The sequence below is a fragment of the Lynx canadensis genome, chromosome D1 (assembly GCF_007474595.2).
Source record: "Lynx canadensis isolate LIC74 chromosome D1, mLynCan4.pri.v2, whole genome shotgun sequence".
NCBI lineage: Eukaryota > Metazoa > Chordata > Mammalia > Carnivora > Felidae > Lynx > Lynx canadensis.
Genome location: NC_044312.2, coordinates 115500620 through 115509432, shown reverse-complemented (window position 1 = coordinate 115509432; position 8813 = coordinate 115500620). Strand labels below are relative to the sequence as shown.

The 8813-nt window shown below is 67.0% G+C and overlaps 2 protein-coding genes across 5 annotated transcripts; one reads left to right on the top strand and one right to left on the bottom strand.

Annotated features, from left to right (window-relative positions):
* The first annotated feature begins 188 nt into the window (after positions 1-188).
* POLR2L (RNA polymerase II, I and III subunit L) lies at positions 189-1732 on the top strand. Its single transcript, XM_030332339.1, has 2 exons — positions 189-332; positions 1451-1732. The coding sequence occupies exons 1-2, from the start codon at positions 238-240 to the stop codon at positions 1557-1559; spliced, it is 204 nt and encodes a 67-aa protein (XP_030188199.1). The 5' UTR covers positions 189-237; the 3' UTR covers positions 1560-1732.
* Positions 1733-2946: 1214 nt separating this feature from the next.
* CD151 (CD151 molecule (Raph blood group)) lies at positions 2947-7709 on the bottom strand. Of its 4 annotated transcripts, none has more exons than XM_030332336.1 (9): positions 7647-7709; positions 6608-6827; positions 5661-5742; positions 5360-5551; positions 4939-5013; positions 4379-4483; positions 4113-4271; positions 3910-3996; positions 2947-3822 (listed from the first exon to the last, which is right to left on the bottom strand). In XM_030332336.1, the coding sequence occupies exons 3-9, from the start codon at positions 5739-5741 to the stop codon at positions 3763-3765; spliced, it is 759 nt and encodes a 252-aa protein (XP_030188196.1). In that variant the 5' UTR covers position 5742; positions 6608-6827; positions 7647-7709; the 3' UTR covers positions 2947-3762. The 4 variants fall into 4 exon arrangements, with proteins under 4 accessions (XP_030188196.1, XP_030188198.1, XP_030188197.1 ...); XM_030332338.1 differs by having other exon boundaries at positions 6608-6822; positions 7647-7708; XM_030332337.1 differs by lacking the exon at positions 7647-7709 and adding an exon at positions 7030-7179 and having other exon boundaries at positions 6608-6822.
* Positions 7710-8813: the final 1104 nt, after the last annotated feature.

Below are 8813 nucleotides of genomic sequence, written 5' to 3'. Positions count from 1 at the left end.
GGGGGTCCGCCTGCTCCTGCCGCGGCCGCGCGGGCCCCGGAACCCCCGGTCCACGCGAATGGAACTCGGCACGGGGGGAAGCGGACGCCGACGGCACCGGGGCCGGCGGGGCGGGCTGGGGGGCGGCTGGGGGCGGGGCTGGGCTCCCCCCCGGCGATGGACGCGCCCTAAGCGGGGCTGGCTCCGCGGCGGAAGCGCGGCGAGATCAGACCGAGCGAGCGCTGAGCTGCCGCCGCCATGATCATACCCGTGCGCTGCTTCACCTGCGGAAAGATCGTCGGCAACAAGTGGGAGGCCTACCTGGGGCTGCTGCAGGCCGAGTACACCGAGGGGTGAGGCGCCGGGCCGGGTGGGGGCGTGGGGAACGGGGGTCGAGGGGTCCCGGCCTGCGGGACTGAAGGGCGGGGGGTGGGGCTCTGGGGTCGAGGGGGTCCCGGTCTGCGGGTGGGCTGCTGCTAGGCGCGGGGGCGAGGGAACTGCGGGACGGGGTCCCGGGTCCTGGCGGGGTGGGAGCGGGCATTTGTATCAACATAGGTGACTCTTCGGGAGCTTTCATTCCCTAGGCTCTCTCCCAACCCTGCTCCACTGATGTGTTCTCACTGGAGCCTTGCCACCGCCCCCGCCCCCACCCCCTCCTTGCAGTTTGGGGGGAGGAGGGGAGTTGGGTATCAAGCCGCCGGTATCTTGGGGACTTCTAAGTATCCCCTGGCAAGTCATGGCACCTAAGTCGTCAGCTTCCTCCCTGTCCTCCTGCTCTCTCTCCTCTCTCTGCCATTAGACCCACCCCCGTGTCTTGGCAAAACCATTTGCCCCTTGGGGATATAGAACAAGCTTCCTGGCCACATAGCCATGTGTGTCACGCTGTGCTGGGCGGCGGGGGCTCTTTTCTGGCTTTGCTCCTTAACACTGCAGTTACCACCACAATGTTGTCTGAATCCCTGTTGCCACTACAGTCTGACTCTTGGCTCCTGTGTGGACAGTCCCCTGTCCTGACCACATTCAAACCCCCTGGGGCCTGGGGTTCGAATGTTTGGGACGAATGTGGAGGCCCGGGATGGGCTGAGTGCTCATGCCGGGTACTAATGAGTCTGTTCCAATGTCCAGAGTGTGAGTGAGTGGCTGGTAGCCTGCACAGGACCCCCTTGCAAGCATACCACCGTCAGGGACCTCCCAACCTGGCCTGCTCTGTCCCAACCTGCCACCTCCGGAGCAGTGTTCAGGGTGGCTGGGGCTCAGTCCCTGGCAAAACTGACAACTCTAACTGGCGTGACAAATGAGACAGAGACGGGGGGTGGGGCGGTGCTCCTGGAGTCTCCCTCCCTGACTTGTGGAGCCGAGCTGGAACCATCCCACGGCAGCCGAGTGTGGCTTGCCCGAGCCTGGGCAGGGCCCGCCATCTGCCCGGAAGTGCCTGGATGAACGGAGCACGGCCTGCTGTCCTTGCCCACAGGGACGCTCTGGATGCACTTGGCCTGAAGCGCTACTGCTGCCGTCGCATGCTGCTGGCCCACGTGGACCTGATCGAGAAGCTGCTCAATTATGCGCCTCTGGAGAAGTGAGGGCCCTGGAGCCCACCCGCCCGCTGTGCTCACCAGGGGCCGGCGGAGTCTTGCCCAGAGTTCCTCCCTGTGAGGTGTGGATAGCCTGGAGCATGCCCGTGCATTGCCTGCGGGTGTGTGTCTTCCAGTCTGGAAGGAACCGTCCAGTAAAGGTCTTTGCAGAACAACAAGAAGGTCCTAACGGTTGGCCTGGTGTTTGTGGGACTCCCTTGTCCCATGCCTGAAGCTGCTTAGGGATGGACATGGCCCTCACTGCCCAGGGGGAGGAAGAGCCATTCAAATGACAGCCATTCAGCCTGGGGGTGGGGGGTTCCTGGAGTGTGGGCTCTCACAGCCCAACAGAGTCACAGAGGGCCAACAGCACTTGGGTTAGGGGGCCAGGGGACACTGGCATCCCCACCCCCATGTTCTGGGTGCTCCTTAGACCTAGCACAGAAATTCCCCAAAACCCCTCCCAGGATCTCAACAACCAGATTTCCTGGGCCCCGAATAGAGTGCCTGCTGTGTCTCAGTTGCCCATCCAGAAGGTCTTACTGCCAGAAGCTTCTAGGCACCAGCCAAGCCCAGCAGGCTCCTTCCCTTGGCCATGTTCCTGCAGGGGGAGGGCCCAGCCTCCACTGCCACCCTTGGGACCCTCACAGCAGCTTGAGGGTGGGCCTAGGAGGCTCTGCTGGGTGTCAGAGCCGGTCAAGCTCCCAGGGCCCTGGGCACTAGCATTTAATCCTGTGGCCCCACCGAACAGCTGTCTTCCGGGGACTTCCGTCCTGTTCCAGCTCAGGCTGAGGCTTCGAGCCCGCAGCCATCACCCTGGACGGGAGTCGGCAAACCCTGGTGCCCTCCGGCAGGCGGAAGGCAGGAGCCTGTGGTTGAGAGAAACAGAGGCAACTTTCTCTGGCACCTTCTTCAGGGCCAGCCCCACTGCCCAGATGTCTGACATGGGGTCCTCTGAGAACCAGTAAACACACCTGTGGCAGGAAGGTAGGGTCTGCCCAGGGGAGACGGCCTAAGCCTTGGCTTCTGTTGCCAGTTCACGTCCTGCCAAAGCTCAGGCCTCCTTCCTCATTCCTGAGCCCACACCCCCTTTCCTAATCCCTACGTGAGCCAGAAGGGGGTTTAGAAACCAGCGTTCGAGGCCTCTGTCGCCTCTATGAGGCTCTGGCCACACCACCGTTCTTCTGTCCCAGAACCGGCAAGGCTCTGCAAGCAGCCTGTGCTCAGCTGGCTGCCATTGGCCTCTCGGCCCTGGAGTCCCATCAGTCCTTGGCTCCCACGTGGCTGCCTGGGACCACCGGGATGCGCCCTCCTGGCCCCTTGTGGGACTGGGTTCTGTCCCCCTTGTTGGGGAGAAGGCCCTGAGGACCAGAACCAGGTCTGTCACTCACGGAGTAAGCCCACTCAGTCCACAAACTTTTATTGAGTGCCTGTCACATGGCAGCAGCAGTTCTAGGCATTTGTGATACAGCAGTGAGTGAACCCACAACCCCCTGCTTCTGCCAAGGGGAGGTGATTGTGAACGAGTGAGCTTGTGGCCTTTCAGTGGGGGGAGTGGTGGGGAATCCAAGCAGGGGCTCGGGCAGCAGAGGCCTGACTGGGAGGGCAGATACAGGACCTGCAGGACAGGACCGGGCTCGCTTGGCTTTCCTGAGCGGGGCTGGGGGTGGGAGGGGTGGCGGTAGGCAACCCAGCGGCAGGTGCATCTGGGACTCTTTGCCTGCGGCTGCCCCCACCCAGCAGTGCCCTGACCACCATGCAGAGGTGTGTCCAGGGGTCTAGGAGCACCCTGGGGGGGCCAGCCCCTTTCTGCCCAGTTCACCCCAAACCAGCCCCTCTGGCGGAGCACAGGCATGGGGGGTGGCCCCCCCCCTCCCAGGGCCCCAGCCCCACAGGAGGAGCAGAGAGGGACTTGACTGTCAGAACCCAGTGTGCCCACACCAGGCAGAGTATTCCTCCCTCCCCGCAGCCGGAGGGCCCCGCCTCAGTCCTCTGGTCTGGAGAGAAAGGCACTTGAAGCTCCCTCTGAGGGAGGGGGTCCCCAGAGGTCACGGTGGCGGCACGGGGGTGCACACGTGAGAACGCCACCTCCCTGGCAGAGCGGGGAGAGGGTACGGAGCAGCGTCCTGGGACTCTGGCCCTGGGGCCATCAGTAGTGTCAGCTCAGTAGTCAGGCGGCAAAGCTGCGGCACTCGCGGGGCGCCCGGCAGGGTCAGTAGTGCTCCAGCTTCAGGCTCTTGTACAGGCAGCACGTGAAGATCATGCCGAAGAGCTGCGGCACAGAGCCGGGGTGAGCAGGGCCCGGCCACCAGCCGCCCGCGTCCCCTGCACCCGTGGGGGCCCGCCCGCCCCCCCGAACCTGCACGCAGGCGATGCCAACGCCCACTGCCCCGATGATCCTCAGGTGCTCCTGGATGAAGGTCTCCAGCTTGGTGATGCAGCCACCCTGGCGGGGGAGGGGTAAGGTGCCAAAGGTGGGCGAGTCCGGCCCCTCGGGTGGGCCCCCGGCACCCGGGGCTGCCGCGGCTCCTCAGCCCTTCACCAGGGAGCCCAGGCACCTACCTCCACCTTGTAGATGTTGGAGGCGTGGTCCCGCTGCCCGCAGCCGGTCACCACAGTCTTGCAGCAGCTGTCGGGAACCACGCGGCCACCCGCCTGGCCGGAGCGGATCCACTCGCTGTCCCTCCAGTCGTGGGAGTTGTTGCTGCCACAGCATCGGAACTGCAGCGGCAACGCGGCCTGGGCTGAGCCCCTGGGGCAGGGACTCCCTCAGGGGCCCGGGGGGGCCCGCAGGGGTGTGCACACCCACCCCCGTGGTGCCCACATACCTCCTGCTGCAGCTTGTCCACCGCACTGGTCACACCCTCGTGTCCTGGCTGGTGGTACCGCCTGGTCATGGTGTCCTTCAGGTGTTCCTTGAGCTCTGTGTTCAGCTGGGGGTGAGGGGACAGCTTCAGCAGAACAATCCAAGACCCTCCAAGCTGGGGCACGTGGAGGCAGGGACAGACCGGGGGGAGGTGGGGGGAGGGTCTCCAAGCAGAGCTAGGGCCAGATGCTGGCTGGGGAGGGGCTGGGCTGGGCTGGACAAGTGTCCCAGGTGGCCGTGGACAGGGTTGAGGACAGGGAGGGAGCTCCAGGTCCCATGGACACCTTCCTCCCTGCATGAGCCCCAGGTGGGCCTGTTGGGCGCTACAGGCAAGTTGTCCATCCACACTGTGAGCCCCTACCCCCCAGGGGCCTCTGGAACATGGGGGAGGGGGAGCGTGTGTCCTTCCAAGCGTGTGTGCCTGTCTCACACGTGCCCATCTGTGCCCTTGCACGGGCACGTTTCCGCGTGTGTGTGTCCCCGCGTGTGTGCGTCCCCGTGTGGCCTGTCTAGGCCCCTCACCTGCTGGTAATAGATGTAGGCCAGGATGCCAGCGATGACCTCCAGCAGAAAGATGAGGAGGAGAAGGATGAAGTACTGGGGGGCGGGGGGGAGGGGGTGGGGACGGTTAGCTGGGGCTGGGCGCAGACACCCCTGTCCCGGGAGGACTCCTGGCGCCCAGGCACGACAGAGCAGAGCCCCCAACCTCAGATCCCAAGTGGCCACAGAGGGCTCATGGCAGTGGGTGGGTGCTGGCACTCCCTGACAGTTCCCCTCGGCTGGCCGAGCTGGGATGCAGGGATGCCCCCCACCCCTGGCACAGGTGAGCACCGCAGAGGCTGTCGTGCGGCGTCACATTCGACCCCCACCATTCCCTTTCTCACCGGGGCCCCAGAGCCCCCCCCCCCCCCCCCCGCCCCCAGCAGCCCGGTGCCCTGCTAACCAGGCGCAGCAGGTTCCGCCGTTCCTTGAAGGTAGCGCAGCAGCCCAGAACGCCGGTCACCATGACAACAACGCCAGCCACCACCAGGATGTAGGCTGTGGCCAGGTAGGTGCCCGAGGCCAGCAAGCTGATGTAGTCACTCTTGAGGGCCAGCGTCCAGATGCCCACCGCCATGACGGCCAGACCAGCCAGCTGTGGGCAGCGCACACTGGTCGGCACGCCCGCCCCCAGGCCAGGGTTCCCCTTAAGGACCAGGAATGGGAGCGGCGGAGGCCAGCGGGAGGGGGTGCCCACTCCTCACCCAGAAGCAGCAGTTGAAGACGAAGAGCAGGTACTTGAGGCAGACGGTGCCACACGTGGTCTTCTCGTTGAACTCCCCCATCCTGGGGCCGAGAGGCCAGGGGAGGTCAGTAGGAGGGGACACAGGCACCCAGGCCAGCCCCTGGCTGAAGCCAAGCCCACCACTGGCCCCGAGTGAAGGTCCTGGCAACGCATCCGTGAGAACCTGGACGCTTCCTGGAGGGGCAGTTCGGGAGCCCCCTTCCCACCCCCCACCCCCCACCCCCCACCGCAGCCAGGGCGGATGTCTAGTGCCCGCAGCCAAGCTGAAGGCCGAAGGGCCTGGCTCCCCTGACCAGAGCCCAGGGCACCAGGGGGCCATGAAGGATTCCAACCGTCACCGGCTGACTCACCCCTGCTGGCAGCCAGGGTCAGAAGCCCCAGCAGGTACCTCAGGGTGAGCTCATGCAGGCCCCACCCGCCTCCCCACACACACACACAGCATTCCCTGGGCTCCACATCACAGGCCGGCAGGCTGGCAGGCGCCTACCGGCTGCTGGGGGGAGGAGGAGGCCACTCACAGATGGACGGACCTGCCCCTTACCAGCCCCACGGCCTCAGGGAAGCCCCTCAGGTGTCTGTTAAAAGCCAGGCCTGCCTTCCTCCCCACCAGGGTGAGAACAGGCGGTTCTGGGCATGCGGAGCGCGCAGAAACCCATCCCCCAGACCTGGGGGTACTTCCTCTGCTGGAAAGGGGGCGGTCCCACCAGCCCCAGCAAGATGTGAAGCTACAGGAGCTCCCGAGTGGCACCCCAGGGACCCCTTCCCTGCTCTCCTGTGGGGTGTCCGCACCGGGGTGGGGGGAGAGGGCCCCGGGGCACAGATGGCAGCTGAGTGCCCCAGGCTACGTTTCCAGACTACACAGCACCACTCAGAGCCGAACTTTCACCTGCCCCACCCCGCGCTCACCTGGTTGGCTAGCGAGGACGGATCCTCTCTGAGACAGGTGGACGGAAGTTCCCTAGGAGGCTCCACTGGGAGGGCAGGGACAGGTCACCGGTCTGGCCCACGCTGGATCAGCAAGAGCCCGTCACCCGTCCTTGCAGCCGCCCCTGGCAGTGGCTCTGACCAGCTGGGTTTCCAGAGCGGGCAGGGAGGGGAGAGGCCAGGCCCGGTATTTTGGTCTGTGCTTGGGCGGGGCAGGGCGGAAAACATTTCTGCATAGTGGGATCCGGGGAGGGACCACCCGCCTTCTCCAAGCACCCCGCCCCGGGGCCTTCCTGCCAGACCCGCCACCGTCCCTTAGCCCACCAAGCAGCGGTCCCTTCGGCCTCGGAAGGGAAAAGCAAAACAAAACCAGACGCAGACCCCTCGGTTGGAGCTGGGCTTACGGGAGCCTCACGTGCCCGCAGGCTGCCCCTGGGCCCGTGGTGAGGTCCCAGCCTTCCGAGGAGGCTGATTCTCCCGACACAGGTCGGGCCCCCACGCGCGGGCGGCGGGCGGAGGAGGGGCCCCTCTTTCCGGGAGTGCCTGGCGGATGTGAGCCCCCTGGGAAGGCGCCGGCCAGAAATAGTCCCCGCGGCCCGGGACCGAGCCGCCCCGCCCTGGCCCCTGCAACTCAGCCGGGCCCGCCGCGGCCCGCGGCCCACGCCCCGAGCAGGGCAGCCCCGCACTCGGCGCCAGCCAGGCCCGAGGAGGAGTCCCCGCCCGCGCGAGCCCGCGGCGCGCCCACCCGCACCCCGGCGGAGGGACGGGCACCGGTGTCCAGAGACAATGACTAGGATGCTCGGGTGGGGTCGTAGGGGCCGCCAGGCCTGTGCGAAGGCCCAGGAGGCGCCCGGCCCCGGGCGCCCACTCCGTCCCGCTCCGGAAAGGGCCGGGAGGGGACTGCTGCCGGCCGGCGGGACCAGGCCTCCCGGCGCCCGCAGCCGGGCCTCCGGGGCCGGGCCGCGCAGGGTCCCGGGACACTCGGCCCCTCCCGGCCCGCCCAGCCAGGCGGCGCACTCACCGGCCACGCGTCGGAGTCCGGGCGCGGGGGGGTGGGGGCGGCGGCTCGGAGCGCGGAGACTGCGCGGCGGGTCGCGGGCCCGGGAGTGAGACGCGCCCCGCCCCCGGCCTGCAGGCCCCGCCCCCGGCGGCAGACACAGGGCAGGTCTCGGCAGTGCTCCGCGAGGGCGGGCGGCGGGGACGCCCGCCGGTGCGGGCGCTGGGGTCCGCCCGCGACTGCGGAGGCGGGCGTGCTGCACCCGGGGGCGTCCGCAGCCCAGCCCGGGCTCACGCCCTCGGGAGGCCGAGGAGCTGGGCTGGGGGCGGTGGAGGCGGCGGCCAGGCCAGCAGGCCCTCCTCCAGGCCCGGGCCCGTTCTCCCCACAACGCAGGGACGCCCGGAGGCTTGCAGGGCCGGCGGAACAGATGCTGGCTTGGTGGGGTAGGGTCTGGGGGTGCGGTCAGATACAGGAGTGCGGTTGCTCTAGGTGCAGTATGGAGGACAGCCTGGAGTGGAGGCCTGGGGTCCCTGCCAGGGACAGTCCAGTCTGGAAGGCATTGGTCCTGGGAGGGGTCGAAAGGGGTGGGGTAGACAGGGCCGAGCCTTCTGACCTGCTGGGTTGGGAAACCCGCAGTGGGAGTAAGGAAGGGGAGGGGACTCCCAACCCACCAGGCTCATTCCCAGACCCAGGCAGGGTGGGTCAGATTCTGCAGTCATTTGGAAGCTCTCCATGGATAGTGGTCCCCAGCTCCTTGCCCATGGTTCACGGTCTGGCCAGCAGCTCCCCACTTCCAGGGAGGCGGCAGGGCGGGGTGGGGTGGTTGGGGGGGGGTGGAGGAGGGACAGGCATGGGAAGTGGCGGCAGGACTGCCCCAGGAGGTCCCACTCAGGACTGGCTCAACTCCAGTGGGCTGAGCTGGTCCACCTGGGGCTGTGTGAGGACGGGTATGGGGAGGGGATTGTCAACTGGGGCCGGGAGCGGGCCCAGACAATGGGCCTCGGTCCCCTGGATCCCACAGAGGGCCCCACGGGGCTTCAGCTTGAATGGACAGTGAGGGCTTGAAGGCATGACCAGAGACAGGCAGGAACATCCACAACCCCAGCACCTCAGGACATGTGCCACACGTACTGTCCAGAGAGTACCATGGATACCTCGTGTGCGTACCAGGGAAATGCTGTGACGCACACA